At 35.5% G+C, this 22,898-nt stretch overlaps 1 protein-coding gene across 1 annotated transcript in view; it reads left to right on the top strand.

Moving 5' to 3' along the window:
• The window catches only part of TEC (tec protein tyrosine kinase), a 104,457-nt gene that overhangs the window by 34,348 nt on the left and 47,211 nt on the right, over window positions 1-22,898 (top strand). The window contains exon 3 of the mRNA XM_031943411.1: window positions 9,540-9,727. Within this exon, the coding sequence (XP_031799271.1) occupies window positions 9,540-9,727 (188 nt within the window). The remainder of the gene's footprint in view (window positions 1-9,539; window positions 9,728-22,898) is intronic.

Here is a 22,898-nt window from a genome sequence, read left to right as displayed (position 1 = left end):
GTACAATTTGTTTGCCTGTTGGATATAGTCCAATATGAACTATTCTTAATGACCCTACTCTGGCTTTTAGTTACCCTTGCTTCCTTTTTAAAGTTCTCAAAAGACATACCTTTAATAATGAGTTCAAGGATTTTGATAAAAATCAAAGTCAAGCTTACTGGTTCATGTTTTGGGAAAAGCACCTTTTTTTATTTTGGAAAATTTAAACTTTTGCTCATTTCCAGTGCTTCTTGCAGTGCTTCTATTCTTCAGAATATTCCTATGAATACCAACTGAAACTTGGCAGTCTTATCAGGCTCTTTGACTACTCATTGACTTAATTGATCTGGAATTGGTGACTTGAAACTCACTCAGTATACTAAGTAGTTTCGCCTTATTTCATTTATCTTGAGTTTCAATTTCTTTGTTATTTTTTCCCTCTAGTTTGAAGATATTATGGTAAAAAAAAAAAAGAAACAAAAGCAAAATAGGAGTGGAGTAGTTTTAGATACTATTATCTCTTAACTTTGTCCTATTGACCTCAAATGGTTGATTGATTCCTATTTGATTCCAACTTTATTTGATACTAAAGATGATCACATTCTACTTCCCTCATCTTATCTAATCGTTCCACTGACCAAGTCAAATCAAGTCAAGGCCAGAAGCATTTATTAGGTATCTACTTACTACGTGCAAAGTGCTAGAGTAATTAGGGGCTAAGGACAAAAAGAAAAGTCAGATCCAAAATATGCATACATATTTATACAGTTATCTGGCTGCACAAGAAAAATCAAATCAAAAAGGGAAAAAAATGAGAAAGAAAACAAAATGCAAGCAAACAACAACAAAAAGAGTGAAAATGCTATGTTGTGAGCCACACTCAGTTCTCACTGTCCTCTCTCTGGGTGTAGTTGCTGTCTCCATCACAAGATCATTGGAACTGGCCTGGATCATCTCATTCTTGAAAAGAGCCACATCCATTAGAATTGCTCATCGCATATAACAAATATTTAACAAATGCGTTTTGACACACTGACTTCTGTCTCCTGATCTAATGGCCACTGTCTATGATCTCTTTAGTGCTACTGGGCATTATTAGTTGCCTACTGGTTTACCAGTAGTTGCCCTATCTCCTCATCAAACATGACAGAAGATATTTTTTGTCTTTCTCTGGGAGCTTCTGGCCCCTGAGATTATTCCTATTGTAGTCATAGAGCAGCAACAGACTTTAAGCTTTAAAAATCATTTCCAGGGGCAGCTATGTAGCACAGTGAATAAAGCACCAGCCTTGATGTCAGGAGGACCTAGTTCATATCTGGTCTCAGACACTTAATACTTCCTAGCTGTGTGACTCTGGGCAAGTTGTTTAACCTCAATTACCTCAGCAAAAAAATAAAAATAAAAAATAAAAATCATTTCCTCTGACCCCTTCATTTTACATATGGGGAAACTGAGGACCATAAAGTGAAGAGGCTTGATAAAGACCACACAGATAGATAGTTGACAAAACTTGGAAGTAAACCTGGGTCCCCTGATTCCAAATCTGGCACTTTTTTGTGAAGTGACGCCCTTAGGTCTTTTTCAACCCACAGTTCACCTCAATTCAATTCAATCAACATTTATTGGGCACCTATTATTTGCTGGATACACAGGGACTAGCATGAAAAGGGCCATATAAAATATTCTATTAGGGAGCTTTGCAGTAATTTATGAGCATTAGGACTAATGTCAAATGTGAGACTCAGCTCCTACCCTTGTTTCCCCTGACATGCATCTCAATTTTTAAAAGGAAAAATGATAAACTATGATTTGGAGCCTTAAAATAATCACCATCAGGTGATATCCAGTGGTATCTACTTCCCCTTATTGTTGACTTCCTGGAACATTTGTAGCTTGCCATCCGAGCCCACTATTCTCCAAGGAAAATTCCTGTATCTGCTATAATTGGAGGGGCAGTGGGGTGTTCTATTTGTACCTTTAGGACATAACTTATGTTGCTGTTACTTTTCATGTCACCAGAATGATTTCTCCTCCACAAAACATCATAAAACCTTCTCTACGAATACACCTTCCCTTCCCAGCCCCAACTCGGTTATGGATTCTGAACCTAGTTCTTTTCAGTTGTGATACTGGCAACGAATGATTATGTGGGTGATCTAGAAGTTGCCCAATCTGACTCCTGGAGACTGCAGTGTCAGCAATTAGTGAGTGATAGGTCATCCAGGTAGACCCTGGAGTAGACTGGACCTGAGAATGTACTAATAACATTTCTTCTATTTGGCTTTCCAGTAAGTTAACAAATTATGGAAAAGAAGGAAAGAGCATTGGCTTTGAAATGACAAACCTAGGTTCAAAACCTGCCTTCAATACTTTACCTTTATGACTTTGGACAAATTGTTTATTTTCTCTAGGTCTCAGTTTCGCCATTTTTAAAATCGGGGGTGGGGGGTGGGGGTGTGAGTAGGTGTATGAGGTGATCTCTGAGATTCCTTTCAACTCCATTTCCATGATTCCCATGATCTTATGTACTTTCCCCATTATCCTTAGCGTTAATTTAGTGACTTCTGATCTTTACTTTGTCCCCTCCTTGAAAGGATTATCATCATCAATGTGGATGAAAATTATATCCTATTTATACCTTTTTCTTTGAGCTTGATATACTTGTCTAGATCTACCATGAGTGTAATGAGACCTTCTTCTAAGTTTCTAGACCCTGAGAACCAGTAGAAGATACCATGTTTTGATTTATTATCCTTCACTCTTTTTACAAAAAATCCTTCACTCTTGGTACATGACCAGCTCCCCGCCTTTATTTTTGCTTATATATAAATTTGGTAATGTCTTTTATGCCTTTTTCTGGTGCATGGTTCTCCACTGGTAATATATGTTACAACATATTTTCATCTTTTCCATTGCCCTTTAGGTGAACTATAATTTAAGTTTTTGGAGCTGTAATTCTGTGTTTCAGAATCACTGTTCTGTGATTCAGAGTCAGATAATATCTCAGAATGATACTGATGTTAAATGAACCTTTTGTTTCAAGGAGAAATTTAAAGTTATTAAAAAGTCTGTGCAATTTTCCAAAGCTATCCACCCAACTCATATCCTCCATTTAATTCTGAGCTCATCTTATTGTTTATCCATACATGCATCTGAGAAAGATGTACAGAGATTATGCACTTTTCATGAGAGCAAACCGCGTATAGCATTTATAAAGAGTTTAGCAAGACTTTTGCTAAAGTAGTTCATATTTTTTAAAATGTATTTATTAGTTTTTGATATTTACTAAGATTTTGATTTCCATTTTTTCTCCCTTCTTCTTCTTCCATTTCCCCAAGATGGCAATCAGTCTGATTTAGATTATATCTGTACAATCATTTAAGCATATTTTCACATTAGTCATCTTGTGAAAGAAGAATGAGAACCAAAAGAAAAAAAACCAGCAACAGCAGCAACAAAAATAAAAAATAGTATCCCTTGATTTGCATTCAGACTCCATAATTCTTTCTCTGGAGTATCTCATATTATTTTGAAGATGTTAGGTGGACTCAGAACTGATCATATGATTAGGCTCAAATAATATTCATTAATAGTTATGTATCTATTTCCATCTTTTTCTTCTTTTTTTTCCCTCATTTTTTTTTTTTGTTCTGATTTTTCTTTCCCAACCTGACTCATGTGGAAAGACATTAAAATGAATATATAACTTAATAAAATATATAAAGTAAAATAACAAAGAAAACAACAATTCAGTCTCAACTGAACCCATGAATTGAGCGGTAGGTAGGTGGTCTCCAGTGGAGTACCCCAGGGTATTTGGGTTTGTTTCTTTCTTAGAGGAAAGAGCTGGGTATGGAGTCAGAATTGGATTTAATTCAGCCTTTGATGTTTTACTACATATGTGACCTTGAACCATTCCTGGGCCTTAAGTTTCCTCCTTTGTAAAATGGATGACCTTCTGGTGATATTCCTTCAAATTCTAGATTTATGATTCTGACTTCATAAATTAAACTTCATTTGCCAAAGTGGCACATAACACAGAACTAGGTGTTATAATGGATAGATTAGTGAACTTGGAGCAAGCAAGGCCTGAGTTTGAATTCCGACAACTTATTAGCTGTGTGACTATGAACTAAACCTGTTTTTTCATCTGTAAAATGGAAATTAAACACTTTGCAAACCATCAGGTTCTACATAAATACATTGTTGGCATTTTAGTTAATATTATTGCTAGCTGACACATCAGCTCACAGGATCAGGATCTGAAAGACTCTTACAGGAAAGATGAAGATTAAGGAAGAAATTTCTAATAACAAGGACTGATTAGAGTAAGTTCCTGGGAAAGGCAGTAATGTATCCTTTTCTAAAGAAATCATAGAATTTCATTTAGTCCAATTTACCTTATAGTTGAGGAAGTTAAATATTTAATGCTCTGTGTGACAATCATTTAACTGCTATGAACCTCAGTTTCCTCTTCTTGTAAAAATAGAGATAATAATAACTTCAATACCTACCTTGCAAGGTTGTTACAATGATCAAATGAGACACTGCATGTAAGGGGCTTGTAAACTTAAAAGCAGTAGATGCTAGCTATTGTTATTTTTTTTTGTTCTAGGCAATTTGCTATAGCTTTATTAAAAATAGGAAATTAACCTGGAATAACCTCTGAACCTTCTTTGATGCTTTGAGATTCTATATAGTTAATAGTAACCTTCAAGGGCTATACTAAGGGAATATACTAAGGTACTTTTGTAGCACTCTATACAGGAAGACATTACATATGGTATTGACATATTCTTGAAAAGTTGTTCAGAAAATCAATTTCTATATATGAAATCCCATTTTGGGGGATGTGTTTAATTATAAAATTGGAGAGAAGTTCCCATGGGAAAACTTTTGGTCTCTAGGTAATATATTAATAACATAGCATCTTTCAAAGTCATCTAAAGGAATAATGATCAATTTTGACTAGGACATTACTACTAGAAGCAGGTTTTTCATCTAAATAATGAGGGGGTTGGATATCCAAGTTCCCTTTCTGCTCTGTGTGTTTTAATAATTCAACGAAATCTAAATGCAAGGGAGTTGGCCCTTTCATTATGTTGATAAATAGATCTGAAAGGTTGAAAGGAAAAAATAAGACATGAACTGAATAGAAAATATTACACTATAATTGTCACTTAGTCCCCTCACTGATAGATAGATTTAGTTGCCTACCATTTGGGAAGCTGCCTGCAGGAGTAAAAGTCTTCCTGAAGACAGCTGAAGGGAGGAGATAATAATATACCCAAGAGAACATTTCAAAAAAAAGCAACTATAAATGAGCTGATTGGGTAGACCACTTAGAATAAATGAAATACCTTTTTTTGTTTGCTTGCTTTTCCTTTGTCACAATTTTTTTCCCCTTTTGGGTCTGATTTTTCTTGCACAACGTGACACATATGGAAATATGAAATATGTTTAAAAGGATTGCATATGTTTATTTTATATCAGATTTTTTTCTGTCTTGGGGAGGTAAGGGAAGGAGGGAAAAAATGTGGAACACAAAGTCTTACAAAAATGAATGTTAAAAACTTTATACATATATTTGGAAAAATGAATTACTATTGAGAAAAAAATAAAATATAGAGGTTAAAAAAGAGTAAATTAAGTAATGGTATATGAAACATCTTCACAGAATCAAAGTTTAGCAAAGATCTTAGAGACTTCTGAAGCAGCTTGTACCTGAATAAGAATTCTCTCTCCAATATAACTTCCCAGGTTATCTAGTCTTTGCTTAAAGATTTTCTTTAAAAATCTTTAAGCACTCTATACAGGAGTATAAAGTATAAAAAGCCAAAGGGCTTTCTAAGCATCCTCCCTTTTGGATAATTCCAATTACCAGAAAGTTTTTCTTTATATCAAGCCTAAATTTGAGTAACCATTTAACGTTACTCTTGAGGTAATGTTACTTAGGGTAAAAAGGTATTTTTTTTTTTAAACTTCACTGTCCTTCTCTGAAGATGAACTCGTTTTTCCTATTGCCATAGTAAATTTCTATGGTTGGTTTCTTTTGACTTTGCCTGTTCATTTTTAAAAAATAAAAACTTATGGGGAAGTTAGATGTACAGTGGATAGAACACCAGCCCTGAAGTTAGGAGGACCTGAGTTCAAATCTGACCTCAGACACTAAATACTTTCTAGCTGTGTGACCGTGAGCAAGTCACTTAACCCCAATTGCCTCAGCAACAAACAAACAAATAAATAAATGAGGGGGATGGGGCTATAGCTTCACCTTAGCTCTCCCCTCTGACTTGGAATCCCAAACTTAGGGTTGTCCCAGGAGAACCCCTGTTCTCTTCCAAGTTTTATTTGTTTTTCACAAGTATATGTTCACTCTGAAGTGTAATTTTGTTTGTGGGGGAAATTTGGAGAGCTTGGAATTTTCTGACTTACTCCACTGTTATTCCCAGAATCCTCCCCACTTTTAACAGAGACCTTTCTTAGTAAATAGTAGGGGGAAAGGTTTGATTGGGCGATTGGGCCTTTATCTTGAAAAGTGAAGTTAAAGATCATGAGAATAAGTTCATTTTATCTGAAATTTAACACAATTTTGGTCTTATTGTAATTATATAATAATTTAAAAAAATGAACACAGGATAAATCAATTATTGGTTTTGGAGGACATGATTTTTCATATTAGGACAATATGACATCCTTAAGCACACATTTGATTTTTGCAGTAAAATAATAAAAAGAGTTGGAAAAATAAAAAGAGTTGTTGGCAAGAGATAAAACATTGACATGATGGATGGAAAGATGCTAATTATATGTTGTTGATTCATTACTGAATATTTTCAGATTATAGTGACTTTTGTTTTCTTATGTGAATTCCTAGGGAGTCAAATGGTATAGCAGATAAAGAGTTGGATTTGATGTCAGAAAACCTGGGTTCAGATTCCCACCTTGGCATAAACTGTATGATTTTGGCTACATCAATTAACTTCTAAGTTCTCCAGACAACTCTCCAGAACTATAAGTTATATGATTTTTGTAAATCTGCTTCCTTAGAGAATCTTCTCACTGGGAAAATCTATAGGTTTGGACCAAAAGCAAACCAAACTTCCTAACTGGAGGGACTCCATTATTGAATCTTTGGGTACCAGTGACCCCTAAACATTTTAAATAGTTATTTCATTTTCCCTTCCACTTGCCAACCTAAAACATTAGCACTTAGATGCTCTTGAGTAATCTTACACTAAGTGACTACTGATGATTCAGCAAAATAATGTGCTTCCATCACGTTGGGATGCTGGATCATTACTGCTACCTCAGCGTGACACATTGCTGTGATGCTGCAGAGGAGTTTGAGCTCTTTAATTGGTTGCTGTTGGTGACAGATTCTTAGAAGCTGAATTAGTTCTGTTGATTGGGGAATGGGCAGCACTTTTAGTTAAGATCAAGTCTGGTGATGGATCTGAGGAAAGTGGTTTTATAGTGCAGATGAATATGGAGCTCTAGCATATATCAGAAAGATCTATTTGACTTCGAAAAAAGATAATCACTTCTCATAGGAACCTATTGGCATTTAGAGTTTGGGGAAACTTGAGATTTTCTCCTTCTTTTCCAAAAATGGACATCTTTGTGTATGGGGACACCCCTGTTCCAGGTCTTTTTTATCCCTCATCATAGACTACTTCCTTTCTTGAATTTAACCTTCTACTGTGGACACAGGGGGTCAGTCTCACTTTTACTATCTCAGTATACCCCTACTATAATCAATCAGCATTGATTAATACCTACTATGTGACACACACTATGCTAAGTGTTGGGGATACTTAAAGAGGCAAAAGAAAGCCCCTGCTCTTCAGGATCTTATGATCCAATGGAGAAGCTAGCAACTGATTCTAAATACAAGTCTTCTGCAAACTTGAGAAATCTGCTTCTCACTAAGCTAATTTTCCTTTAGATATTACTTGTTGCATTTCCATCTTATATTCCTTTCCTCTTCTCCAGTGATTCTTGTTTTGTTTTGTTTTGGCTGAGGCAACTGAGGTTAAGTGACTTGCCCAGGTCACGTAGGTAGTAAATGTTAAGTGTCTGAGACCAGATTTGAACTTAGGTCCTCCTGACTTCAGGGCTGGTGTTCGATCCACTTAGCTGCCCCTGTCTAAGGTGAATCTTTAATAGATTTCAACTCATAATGATTGTAGTACCTTTCTTCTGCTCACCTTTGCATTTGTAGAGAAATTCCAAGAATATTATATCAGTTTTTTTAAAAATGGCATTATATTCTCTGAGAAACAGGGGAGCTGCCTCCTGACATGAATATCCCTCAGAAATGAATTTTTTAGTGTTTTTATTGCTATCTTTTATTTTTATACCTTATATGGAATAATTTACATAAATTGATATAAAATGATATCAAGTAAGTGGAGCCAGGAAAATATTATAGGAAAACAGACTATATTTCCTAATGTGTTCCATCTTTTCCTCTTTGTTTTCAGGGAGCTATCCTTTAAAACAAAGAATTAAAAAATTAGTTCTTCAAAATTAACCTATATATTCCATACCCATAGTCCTCCATTTCTGTCCAGAAAGCAGAAGTGGTTGATAAAAGTCGAGTGTGGTGATAGTTTAAGAGTACAGGGAAAAGATTATCAGTGTGACAATTCTGCTTTTCTTTTTCATTTATAGGTCTGGAAAGAAAACAAGTTAAATTAGAAGATAAATGATTTCATTTATTTAATTCAGTCAAATTTATTGAATTCCATCTATGTGGAAGATACTGTTAATTGAGGTCATAGTTTAATTCTTTGTCAAGGGTTCTAACCTTTGGAGTTCACCCACTTGGGTTTTTTGTGGCACCTCTTATAATACTTTATTTTTTTCAATTACATGTAAAGTTTTTAAATTTTTAAAAAAATTTTGAGTTTCACCACCTTCACCAACAGTGTATTAATGTCTCATTTTCTCCATTGTCTCTCCAACATTCATCATTTTCCTTTTCTGTCAGAATAGCCAGTCTGATAAGTAAGTATAAGGTGGTACTTCAGAGGGGTTTTAATTTGCATTTTTCTAATCAATAGTGATTTAGAGCATCATTAGCTTGTTTTAAAAATATTTTGATAATTGATTTCTTTATGCAGTTTATTTTGTGCATTTAATAATGTTATTCTGGAGGGATCTAATGGCTTTGCCAGATGACCAAAGTCATTCGTGACACAAAATGAAGTTAAGAAACCTTGGTATGAATAATAGACCTAAAATCTGTCTGCTGTATCTAGAAGGGATCTCAAAGTTGAGTTGTTTTTATACACGGCTCATTCTTTTCTTTCCCCTCCCAGCATTTTAAACAACCTTTTATTCAAGATGAAATGTAAATAGATTTACAATTTTTTTGTGAAGAGAAATGAAGATAATTTTCAGAGTGAAAGTAGATGAGGACTCTAAATGTAATATAGACTTGAAATGTAAGTTTGAAATTACTGCTCTTTTTGGTTTATGGTAAGGAGAATGTCATTTTCCCAAAAATTTACCAGAAATGTAACTTTCTTTAATTTTCTGTTTTCTTGATTTAGAAGATTGGATTTTCAATGGCAGAAGAAAGAGGAGTAATCAGATGACCGAGATGAATTATAACATTCTTCTTGAAGAGATTCTTATTAAAAGGTCGCAACAGAAGAAGAAGACTTCACCTTTAAACTATAAAGAGAGGCTTTTTGTACTAACAAAATCTATGTTGGCTTACTATGACGGCCGAGCAGAGGTAGGAGACGACCCAACTTTCTTTTGTCTCTTTTTGTATTGGTGATTATTGTTCTGTCAAATTCTCAGTGAGAGAGTGGATAGAAAGCTGACTGAAAGTCAAAAAGGCCTTAATTTCATTCCTGCTTCTCTTTGTTCTAGGTAACTAAGCCTAAAAGCTGCAAGTGTGTATTGATAGAGGAAATTCCTCCCCCAGGACTCCCTATTTATATGGAATTCAATAGATATGAAGTTTTTTTTTTAATTATAGCTTTTTTTTTCACAAGACATATGCATGGGTAATTTTTCAACAATGACCCTTGCAAAACCTTCTGTTCCATCTTTTCCCCTCCTTCCCCTCACTCCCTCCCCCAGATGGCAGGTTGACCAATACATGTTAAATATGTTAAAGTGTATGTTAAATACAATATATGTATACATTAGATGTGCATTTTTAAAAATAGGTTTTGGGTGGGATAGAGTTTTACTCAAGTCTGTTGCATTGTTCCATTAAAGAAAACACTTATACCAATTCAAGGTATCCGGTACTTTATGACATTCTTGTGTGCTGAAGGAGGCTTTCATAGAATACTGTTTTATTCATCATGACACTCTTTAATGCATGATAATTGTTAGTGTTTTGATCACTACAACCTAGTATTTGTGCTCCCTGTTAAAGGGAGAGTTCTCAAATCTGAATGGTCATTGAAGGTACCATGAATTGCTCATATTGACCTGAAAAACAGGGCTTGCAACCCAAAGCCCATATTAACCTGGAGGCATTGGGGAAGCTCTTCTACCTCTGTGTCCCAAGCAAGAGGGTGTGGCAGCAGGTTCTGGTGTTTCACGTACTTTGGTTTTTGGCTGTGTCTTGCACCCACTGGAAATGCCTGTGGAAAAGTACTACAATGACCTTATATTCCTTCTCTTCCCAACTTCTCTCCTCCCCCTTCCTACATCATCCAGAGGCAACTTCAGATTTGCATTTCTCTCATTGCTTTTGTCAACTAGATTACCCCAGAAAGGTGATTCCCAGTTGCCTCATAATGATCAGGGTACAGTATGACATTAAATTGGTAAATGCAATTTTTAATTAATCAGAATTTTTGACAAAGTGATGCTCCTCATCCCCTTTCATCATTTCACCCCTAATTTGCAACCCCTTAACTAAAAGAAAGTCATACTTCTTACTGGCTATTTATAGTGTCTGTCTCTCCCTCTCTCCCTCTCTCTGTTTTTTTCTCCCTCCCTCCCTCTCTCTCTCCCTCCCTGTTTGTCTTCCTCCCTCTCTCCCCCCCCCCTCTCTCTTACTCCCTCCCTCTCTCTCTCTCTCTCTCTCCCTCTCCCTTTCCCTTTCCCTCTCCCTCTCTGTCTCCTTCCCTCTCTCCCCCCCCCTTCTTTCTCTCCCCCCCTTCCTCCCTCTCTTTCTCTCTCTTCCTCCCTCCCCCCCTCCTCTCTCTCTCCCCCCCCCCCCTTTCTCTCTCTCTCTCTTTCTGTGCATGTTTTTTCAAATAGATGATCACAGCCAAGCTGTTTCCTCAAAGTCTAGTATTGCACAGTTAGTCTTCCATTTTCTAATAAGTTTTTAATCTTGTATTTGCTCTTACAAGACAGGCTTTTTAATCACATAGTTATGGATTAGCTTGCATTTTTGCATCGTTAAATGAGTTTAAAAAGGATCTTACTGGCAATCTACACAGCCAGTTTGCTGTTATTCCTATCAACAGATCTTAGATTATACTTCAAAGGACTCCAGAGAATTCATAACCAGTGTTCTTTAGCTCTTGCAAAAGCTGTTTAGGTAGGAACAGTCCATCCCTTGAGCTTGTATTGAAATGTTTAAGAGCCAGGGCTGAGGTCATTGAAGGGAAAGGAATTAATCCTGGAAACAGGAGGAAGATAGGTGATGCAGAGTTTAAGAATGTTTGACTTGGTGCAGGAAGAACCAGAGTTCAAATCCCAGTTCAGATGTTGAGTAGCTGTATGATGTGATAGTCACTTAACTCATTTCACCCTCAGTTTCCTCATCTGAGGTTGGGCTAATAATATGGTGATTATATTTGCATCTACTTCATAGGATCAAATGATGTTACAACACTTTGTAAACTTTAGAGTACCATAGAAATGTTAGCTGTATATTTCAGAAAGCAGGAACAAAAGGGAATTTTTGCTAGCTTTGACATGAATAACATACTTATTCAAGTACACAATAAGCTGAATGGCTTCTGGACCTTGGGACTGAGCCTGTAGAACTGTTCCTGTAGAACTGTACAACTATTCCTTTGAAGAAGTAGAGAGAAAAAAGCTTGAGAGGGGAAAACTTAAGCAAGGAGTGGTGATAGAAACAGTAAAAGAATACAGAGGGAGAAAGTTTTATGTTTTACTCTATGTTTTATACCTATCAGAGGATGAGGTGGAAAGAGCAGTGGAAGTCAGGAGAACTGGGTTTTTACTCCTACTTTGGCCACCAACTTGTTGAATTACTTTCTATGAGTCATGTACAAGTTTCCTCACCAATAAAGTGGAGGTTTGGAATACACAATTCCTAAGATTTCTTCCACAACTAAGACTTTATTCTAGCTGAATGGAAATGGGCCCTCATTGCTATTATTATTATTACCAACAATTATAGCTTATTGTTTATATACAATTTCATGGTGGACAGTGACATTGGATGGTAGAATCTTTGATTCCCATTCGCATAGGGGACAAGGGTAGCCAAAGGCTGAGACTGATTGTGAAAGGTTATCTCAACATATTCTTTGTACCCTAGATCTTTGTACAAGATTCCCATGGGATTCCTCAGGCTGAGTTGGAGCAGGGTAGTTTGTACTTGGGCCAGCTCTGAAAAACTAGATTTCAAGGCAGTCGCTTCTGGTGGTATTTTTGGGACAGGATTAACCTGAAGTGAATCATCATCATCACTGGGATGAAATTTGGCACTATTTCTTCATCTCTCCATTATCCTATCTTCCTCATAGATTAAGTAGATGATCTCTGGAAGATCCTATTTCCTGAAGCTCATGGCTGTTTAGTTTATAACTGCAGTCTTAGTGAATTTTTATTCCCTTCCCCACTTCCAAAAAATAATTTTGGGAGTTTATATAGAATCAAAGTCATATAGCAATCATAAATTTGTAACTGGAAGGGACCTTAAAAAGCATGTAAACCAGTAGTATCAAACTTGAATAGAAATTAACGTGCTAAAGCATATGTAAGGATTCCTTTCAGTACTATATTGAAAATAGAAAAACATTTGTCATCATGATCTGTATTCTGTTGTATTTTTATTTATTAAATATTTTTCAGTCATATATTAATTTGTTTAGACCCAATTTGTAGTATAACCAAACTCCTGTTTTATATATAAGGAAACTGAGACTTTGGCAACCTAAAAGTGATTTAACCCAAAATCATATGGCTAGCATGAAGCCCAGAAAGATCTGCACCGAGGACTTCAAATTTTATTTTGACTGTTGTTGATCTTTTTGATTCATGTTTTTGGATGTTATTTCTGGATATGACGTTCCATTCCTCCACCCAAGAGTGAATCTTTCTTTGTGACAAAAATTGTGCAAAGATAGATAATAGAAAATCACAAGTAGCTTATGCTATATTCCTCATCTACAGACTCCTCCCTATCTAGAGAAAAGGTCAAATTGCATTTCACCATTTCTACTTTGTGCCCTACATCAGGCATTAGAATTAAGTTTTCAACTTTATTTTCCTGTTTTCTTTGTTTACATTGTTGGAGTCATTGTAAGAGTTGCAGACATCTTTTGTTTTTACATTATTTAAATTTCCTGCTGTATCCTTTCTTCTCCCTTTCCCCCTTACATTCTATATAATAAAAAATTTTTGTTCAAAGCAAAAGGGGAAAAAATAAGCCAAACTAAACAATGCAGTGAACTAATTTGACAGTTTTTATGATGTTCTACACCTGTGGACCCTCCATTTCTGTAGAGGAATTGGAGGAAGTGTCTTTTTATGACTTTTCTTGGGGACCATGAATTTGTTATTTTGCTGTGACTACTTTCAATTGTTTTGTGGTATATATTTTTTTGAATGTAGTTACAGCAAGTATGTATGTTCTCTTCTCTCTTCTGTTTATTTCATTTTCTAGCAGTTTATTTAAGCTTTCCCATGCTTCCCTATATTCATTATATTCATCAGTTCCTACAGCAGGATAAATATTCCTTTACATTTAGGTATCACATCTTCCTTTAGCCATTTCCCAATTATTTCCAGTTCTTTGCAACTACAAAAAGCCCTGTTATAAATATTTTAACAGATATGGGTCCTTTCTTTCTATCACTGACCTCCTTGGGGTATACATCTTAGCAGTGGACCATTTTAGATATTTTATCTGCATACTTGGAGGGTAGTACCATCCTCTGAGGCATCTGGGCTTATAATCCAGGTGTAATTATTACCTATTTACTTTCTAGGATCAAGAAGAATGAGTTTAACACCATTTCTACATGATAAACTTCACATATTTGAAGACAGCAATTAGATCTTTCCCTGCCTCATCTGCAATTACCTCTTCTCTAGGTTAAACATTCTTTTCCCTTGAACCAGTTCTTCTGTGGCATGATTTTGTGTCTCATTATTTTGTTCTTTTTCCTGGATGTGATTCCAATATCCTTTCCTAAAATGTGATGCAAAGAACTGACGTAATACTGAAGTGGTCTGAGCATAACAAAATACACTGGGACTAAACAGAGTTTCCTTTATTCAAATGAGGAGGGACAGTATATGATATAAAGTACAGAGCATGATGGGACTTGGAGTCAGAAATTTGTACCTCAACCTGGTCACTGAATTGATGTATATAAACTTAGCCACTTTGATCAAGTCTGCACTTTCGTGTCTACATCTCATAATCACATTATTGGAATAAATGATATCTAATTTATCTCAGTCAGCAAGCATTTATTAAGTGCCTACTAGCTGTTAGGCATTGTGCTAAGAAAAGGGGAAAATTAAGTGGTCTCTCTTCTCAAGGACCTCACAGTTTAATAAGGAAAAGAACATGCAAGCAACTATATGACAGACAATATAGACTGGATAAATTAAAGAAAATCAATGAAGGGATGTTACTAGCATTAAGGGGGATTTGAACACAATATCAAAGAGTACTTTAAAAAAATACTTAGTAGTATTTTATTTTTTTTAATTACGTGTGAAGATTTGTAAGTTTTTTTTTTTTAACATTTGCATTCCAAAATTATTCTTCTTTCCTTCTTTCCCTTCCCCTCTCTAAGACAGTGAGCAATCTGATAACATGTATAATCATACATGTACAATCATATTAAATATATTTCACATTAGTGATATTGTGAAATAAGAATCAGAAGAAAAGGGAAAACCCATGAGAAAGGAGAGTGAAAATAGTCTGCTTCAGTCTGGATTCAAGTACTATGGTTTTTTCTCTGGATGTGGATAGCATTTTCCATCACAATTTCGGAATTGTCTTGCATTGCTGAGAAGAGCTAAGTCCGTTGTAGCTGATCATTACACAATGTTATTGTTATTGTGTACAATAACTCACTAGAAGATAGTGCTTGAAGGATGCCGGAGAGAAGGATGCAGGAGATGAAGAAGCAAAGAATTCCAGCTATGGCACTCAGTGAAAATGTCCATAGTTGGGAGATGGGAAAATCTTGTTTGAGAAGCAGTTATGGAGACCAGTATCATTGGATCTTAGAGTGGGTGAAATGAATATAAGGAGTAAGAAGATTGGAAAGGTAGGAGGGAACTAGATTCTGAAGGACTTTAAAAGCCAGAGGATTTTATATTTGATCCTGGAAGGTGATAGAGCCACTGGAACTGAATGGAAATTGGAGGGTGGGAAAAGACTTGAGTGAGAGAGACTGACTAAAAGGCTAGTGTAGTAATTTATATGTGAGGTTGTGAAGACTTGCATCAGAGTGATGGCAGTGTCTCTCAGGTCTGATATTCTGTAATTCCCTGTATAATTACTGTAGAAAAGAAAAATAATCTTAATTTTACCATCCTATGAAAAGTATTCTAACTTTCATTCTTATATTATTTCCATTTGTTAAATGAGATGCTATTACTCTAAGGCAATCACTTATTCTTTTGGAATATTACTTTTCTTGTTTTCTAAATAGACTAACGCCCACTTCCCTTTTTAGATTTATCCCCCATTTCCACTCCTGACTCATTCTTCCTCCTTTTCCCATTTTTAAAGTACTTTCTGTTACCCTTGTGCTTAAAAGTGCCTACCATCATCTGGTGTCCACATCTGCCACATCAGTATTATAATAATGTTACGTCTTATCATGTGATTTAAAGCTTCTTTTGCTAAATCAGCTGCTTTCCTTTATTCAATATTTGTAATGACTGTCTTTTCCAGATAGCCTTTTTTTTTTATTAGATAGAGTGGGAAAGAATATTGTTGCTTTATAGATGACTTTCAAATATCTTCCTTCCCCATCCATTCCAAATATTTAGAACATGAAAAAAAATCCAGGAGAAATAATATTTGCTTTTCATACCAAAAGTGAGGACATTTGCATATTTTTATGTTGATAATACAGTGTGAATTTTCAATAATTCAAGAGTTAGCAGTTGAGAGTTGGACCAAGATGTTTGATTTGCCCAGTCTAGGAGTTGGGACCTCAAAAGACAAAAGCCCATTTTAAGTCTAGTCTTTTTAGATAGGTTAAAAACCACTTTTTAAGTTTTCTTTAGCCCATTTATTTATTTTTATTCCTTCAAGTAAAATGGTGGATAAATGATAGGAATTTTTATCAAGAAAAATCACTTTTATGAAGACAAAGAATTTAAAATATAGAGTCAGAAAAAAGTAGCAGTTGTCCTGTGGCAGAAAATTAAGGATCAAAAAATTGATATTGCCTCCTTTTTTCAAATATCATGCCTACTAATATAAGGTAAATGAATAAATATTTGTAGGTCTTCATCAATACTGTTGGTTCTAACCATTACTCTGAATACTTGTATTTTATTAAATTGTCATTTGACTAATTCAGTTCAATAAAAATTTGAGTGCTTACCATTTTAATGTAATAAGGCTGATTTTTTAAAAAAGGAAACTTGTATGTCCAAATAAGGATTTTTTTCAAAATAATCTCTTTAGGATGCTACACATAATTTTTTTTTTTACCCAACATAATTTTTTTTGGAATTTTTCTTTTGTAATGACCTTCAGAGTCTGTTTATAGATTGCAAGAGAAAGTGGTATTGTTCCTTTAGATAACATTTCATTTTAAAATACCACAAACTCTTAACTAATTTGATTCTGTTAGCCTGTTCATCGGACATGGCTTTTGATTATTTTTGGCCGTTTCCAAAAATCTGATTCATCCTTAAAGGACAAACTGTATTTTATTGAGGAAATTTAAAGAATATTCTGGATTTCTAGGAATTCCTGTTTTATGAAGACAGTTCTCAAAGAGGCATTTGAAAGAGATTTTGAACACATTGTAATAAGTAATTATTCTTCTCCCATCTGCTCCAAACAATGAAATTATTTTCAAGAGATGAATATATAAGTTTTGGTATGTATGAAGACAGTTCTCAAAGAGGCATTTGAAAGAGATTTTGAACACCATTGTAGTAAGTAATTATTCTTCTCCCATCTGCTCCAAACAATGAAATTATTTTCAAGTGACAATCAATCATTTAGATATATGTTTCGATATATATATTTTAAAATAGTCTTATTCATTTAATAATTGTGTCTCATATAATATCATGACTCCCTCATATATATTTTATTTTCAAAAAATTGATTCAACTGAACTGAAAAATATATTTAGTTAGTATTATGCTAAGAAGTGTGGCAGAGCTCCACAATTATGAATAATTTTGAACAGAGGAATCACATGTTCAGAATTTACCAGAAAAAAAGATTGTTCTGGTAACAACATAATATGTAGGTTGCATTGGAGGGAACTGAGACTGAAAACCATGGGACAAATTAGGTCATCATGAGTGCCTAGGCTAGAGTGAATGCAGTGGGAACAGAAAGGATGAGTTAGGGACAAGCTATATTTTGGAGGGCAAGGGATATCTTACTTGTTTTTATATCCATCACTTTGCGCATAATCAAATAAATGCTGAGGATACAGATGTTTGTGAAAGTTGGTGATGATGATCAGGAAGCAATAAAGCAATTGGCAGAGGTCCATTAGGCTTGAAAATAGCACTGAAAATGCTTATATTGTTTATTATTTCCCTAACAAAGAAATCCATGACAAATCCATTCATTCAATACATTGATTTCTTTGATTTTCCTACTAGAGTCATAGATCTAGTCCCAGAAGGCACTCAGAAGCAGTCTAGTCCAACTTTCTCATTTTATGGAGAGAGGAAACTTTAGACTGTTGGAACAGATCTTGTATACAATGATGAATGAAACAGTAGTTAGTGAAGAGGGGATACAACATAGACACAAATAACCCTGGTGGAAAGTAGACTGTGCAAAGAGTCATCTAATCCAGTAAATATTTAGTAACTTCACAATATGGTAAACTAAAGCCCTGTGGCTGTTTGTCAATCTTGTGAGTTGGAGTTACAAAATGAAAAGTGGTACAACTTGTATCCTTAAAGAGTTTACAGTCTCCTGGAAGGACTGGAGGTAGAAAGCTGTGATGATTGTGTATTTTAAGATCAGCACGAGACAGGAATTCAGATTAGGGGAAAATCGTCAGTCTTTATTCTCAGTGAAGAAGGATCGGAGGTGGAAGAGAATCGGTGATAGCAATGTGTGCAGCTGAGTCAAGAAGCTAGCTCGACCAGCAGCCACACAACCAGCAGCTCGGAGTCTCGAACCCAGCCCAATCTCCCCCCATTTAGTCTTCCTCGCTCTCTCTTTGCCTCCACCCACCAAAATCGTCATTTCCTATACAACACATCAGGACTTGCACGGAGAGTGGGCAGGGACCATTCTTTATCCAATCATGTATATTAAGAGTATAGCCCAATTACTATCTAGCCTCATGTACTTGGGACCTCAGTGCATCAGCTCAAACCTCAGCCCATTACAGAAAGCTACATAATATAAGACAGAAGGTAATAAGGGCGAAGCAGAGAAACTCATAGAAAAGACTTCAAAAAAATGTGAGGAGTTTGAAAAGGTTTTAAGATGGAGAGGAAAGGGAAGGCTTCATGGATAAAGTGGGATTTGAATTTATCTTTGAAAGAATAGAAGGCTGAAAGAATGATGGAGATGTATTTCTGCTATGGGGGAATGGTCCACATAGATACTTGGAAATGGGAAGTGGTAGTACAAAATCATGGTACCTCTAAGGATCATTTGGCAATAAAGCAAAGGGCATGAAAGGGAATAAAGTGAAGGAAGAATGGAATTGTAGTTTATGTTAGATTATGGAAAACTTTGAATTCTAGATCAAGGAGTTTATATTTTATATTGTATGTCTAAGTAATGGTATTCATTGAAGGTTTTTGGGTAACATGGGGAATATAATTTTTTTAAATTTATTTTTAATACACATTGCATTATGAATCATGCTGAGAGAGAAAAATCAGAGCAAAAGGGAAAAACAATGGGAGAGTAAAAAAAAAAAAATAGAAAAAAGAAGTAACATAGCATGTGTTGATTTATATTCAATCTCCATAGTCCTTTTGGTATTTCTTTCAGTCACTGAACCAATGAGAAGAATCAAGTTTTTCATACTTGTTCATCACACATTCTTGCTGTTATTGTGTACAATGTGCTCCGGGTTCTGCTTGTTTCACTCAGAATCAGTTCATGAAAATCTTTCCAGGCCTTTCTAAAATCAGCTTGTTCATCATTTTTTATAGAACAATATTGTTTTATTATTTTTATATCCTACAACTTATTCAGCCATTCCCCAGTTGATGGGCATCTACTCATTTTCCAATTCTTTGCTACCACAAAAAGATCTGCTACAAATATTTTTGCACATGTGGGTCCTTTTCCTTTCTTTATGATAAAAATTCTGGTTTTGGTTTTTTGATTAGGCAACTGAGGTTAAGTGACTTGCCCAGAATCACACAGCTAGGAAGTGTTAAGTGTCTGAGATCACATTTGAACTCAGTGTACCAGCCCTGAAGTCAGGAGGACCTTTCAGCTGCCCCTAATAACATAGGGAGTAACATAGAGACTTGCATGAAGAGAGGAATAAGAAATATATGGCATCTTCTTCTGCTCCCTCTTCCTCTCTCCCACCATCATCTTAGAGGGAGGAGAAACAAGTTCTTTTGTAAGCAGTGAACAAAGGCAACTAGAGAATGATTACATATTGTCTGTCTGAAAATGTATGACTTGATCCTCATCTGTAAAATGAGCTGGAGAAGGAACTGGAAACCCATCACCTTTCGGTTAAGAGATGGGGACCATGTTTTCTTACTGAGTTTCTGGAATTGTGAGTAGTCATTACATTGATCAATAAAGCAATCATTAATCATTTGTTAAACCCCTATTATGTGCTAGGCTCTGTGCTAAGTACTGGGGATACAAAAAGAGGCAAAAGATAGTCCCTGTCCTCAGACACCCTACAATCTAATTGGGGGAAAAAACATTTAAACAAACTATATGTAGGATAAATAAGAAATGATTAAGAGAGAAAAGACACAAGAATTAAGAGGGATTAAGGGAGGCTTCCTATAGAAGGTAGGATTTTACTTGTGACTTAAATGAAGTCAATGAAGTCAGTAGCTGGAGCCAAGAGATGTTGCATTCTTAAATCTTTGAAAAAAAAATTTTTTTAACAATGTTTTTGTTCCATAACTTGTTCTCCCAATTTTTCTTCTCTTTGAACCAGTTCTGAATCCATCCCTTTTGGCATTTTTTATGGTATAACAGTATTTCATTACATTCATATACTATAATTGCTTTAGCCATTCCCAAAATGATTCCTCCCATTTCCAGTTCTTTGCTAACCCCAAAAATGTGGCTATGAATATTTTTCCACAGATGAGCTATTAGAACTTTTTGAGCAGGTCATATCTATGCTTAGGAATATCTTTTTAGCAGCTGTAGAGAGATAGCATGAAGGGGGAAAGACTCGAGGTAGGGAGGTCAGTGAAGAAGCTATCCTCAGGTTACAGGTGGTCAGTACCAGAACCAAGGTCTTTGTGGTGTGATTGAGGAAAGATATGAGATATATTGTGGAACTAAAATCAGTATTATTTTTTAGTTGGCTGGATAGGAGACAGAAGGGAGAGGGAGAAGTAGAAGATAGTTTTCAGTTTCTAAACCTGAATGACTAAAAGGATAGTGTCCTCCATAGAGATGGAAAGTTAGGAAAAGATGAGGGGTTGAGAAGTGATCTGGATAAAATGAACTGTTTTAGATGTAATGAATTTGAAGTGCTTTTAGGATATTCAAGTGGTGATGTGAGGCTGAACTTCAGGAGAGAATAGTGCTGGTTACAGAGATGACAGGTGTACCCAAGGGACTTGATGAGATTGCTAGGAGAAGGTAGAGAGCAGAAAGCTCAAAATGGAGTCATGTAGGTTCCACATTTAGACAAGGTGGAATATGAATACTCTTTCCCCAAAAAGAGACTGAAAGGTGTCAGAAAATGACTGGGAGAGAGGAATAATTTTTCAGCTTAAAAAGAGATAATGTCTTGAAGGGACATTGTCAGATGTTGCAAAGAGATCAAGGACAATGAGAACTAACATAATTTGTAACCTTGGAGAGAAGGTTACACTTGAGTGATGAGCTCAGAAGCTTGATTGCAAGTTGACAAGTGAGTGGGAAGTAATAGTTGATGATGATGATGATGATGAACAATAACTAACATTTCTACAGCACTTACTATGCTCCAGGCACTGTGCTACATGCTTTACAAATATTATCTCATTTTATCCTCACAACAACCTTGGGAAGTAGGTACTGTTGTTATCCCCATTTTACAGATGAGGAAACTGAGACACATAGAGTTAAATGACTTTTTTAGGATTACCCAGTTAGTAAATGTCTGAGACTGGATTTGAACTTAGGTCTTCAGTTCCAATATTCTGTCTAGTTGTTCTTTTAACACCAACATATTGTGTTTAATCATTTCTGTCATGTCTAACTCTTCATGACTCCATTGGGGGTTTTCTTGGCAAAGATACTGGAGTAGTTTTCCATTTCCTTTTCCAGCTCATTTTGCAGATAAGGAAACTGAGGCAAACAGCCAAAAGTGACTTGCCCACAATGTGTGAGACCAGATTTGAACCCATGAAGATGAATCTTCTTGACTTTAAGCCTGTAGAATGTAGAGGAATAAGAGAAAAGATCTTGTTAACATATTATTTGGTTCCTATATCTTGAGAGGGCAGAGATCTGATTCATCACTATTTTTTGTTTTGTTTTTGTTTTAATTGGTTTATCTGGAAATAAAACTAAAAGCCAAAATGCTTTTCCATCCTGTTTGCTACCTCCTCCTATCCAGTTCCTTTGGCTTCCAAAGATAATCTTTTAATTACTGTATAAGTCCCGTGCAGTGTCCTTAAGGGTTATAGTTATTGTCTTTGTGCTGCCAGTAACTAATCTTTCTTGAAATGAACTACAAAAATAATCCTTCTGTCCCACAAGAAGTGTCATCTCTTTTCTTAGTCTTAATAGAGTTTGATTATGAAGTAAGAATGCCTGTTTATGGCTCCAAACATACTGAGAACCCTTTAGTGAGCGCCGTTGCTATGCTTTTGAGCCATTCCATACCCTAACACTTGGCCTACAGATTAAATGGAGACAGGATCCAACATTTTGGAAAAACTTGGGTTTTGAAATCCAGATTTCTTTTGGAAAAAACTTGCAAAGGAAGTTCATATAAAAGTCTTAGGAATTTTAGGACTTTTGGAGGAAGCAGAGTAATAACCAGTTATTTAGGTTGCTTTAGTTTTAAAACCTGTATTTCTCTATAAGCTGGGAGTTCAATGATATTAGCTCTGAAATGGGCCTTGTAGACAGTTAGTTTACTTTGGTGCCATTCTTAGTCATTTCAGTAGCATTTTCACATTTCAGTCCTCCCACATGAGAGTTGTCAACCCAACTCCATCAAAGCTATATTGACCTTTATGATGCTGATTCTTATTAATCCTTGCTAGCTGTAGCAACTTCTGATAGATTGCCACAAAGTCTAGTTTGCTGAAGTGTTCTTACTCAGATCTGTTTCAGAACTGAAGTTGGAGATGGGTAATTTTGTCTGCCTCCAAACAGCATC

The sequence above is a fragment of the Sarcophilus harrisii genome, chromosome 6 (genome assembly GCF_902635505.1).
Source record: "Sarcophilus harrisii chromosome 6, mSarHar1.11, whole genome shotgun sequence".
Taxonomy (NCBI): domain Eukaryota; kingdom Metazoa; phylum Chordata; class Mammalia; order Dasyuromorphia; family Dasyuridae; genus Sarcophilus; species Sarcophilus harrisii.
The sequence above is the reverse complement of the archived record's forward strand: the minus strand, read 5'-3'. Positions and strand labels throughout refer to the sequence as shown.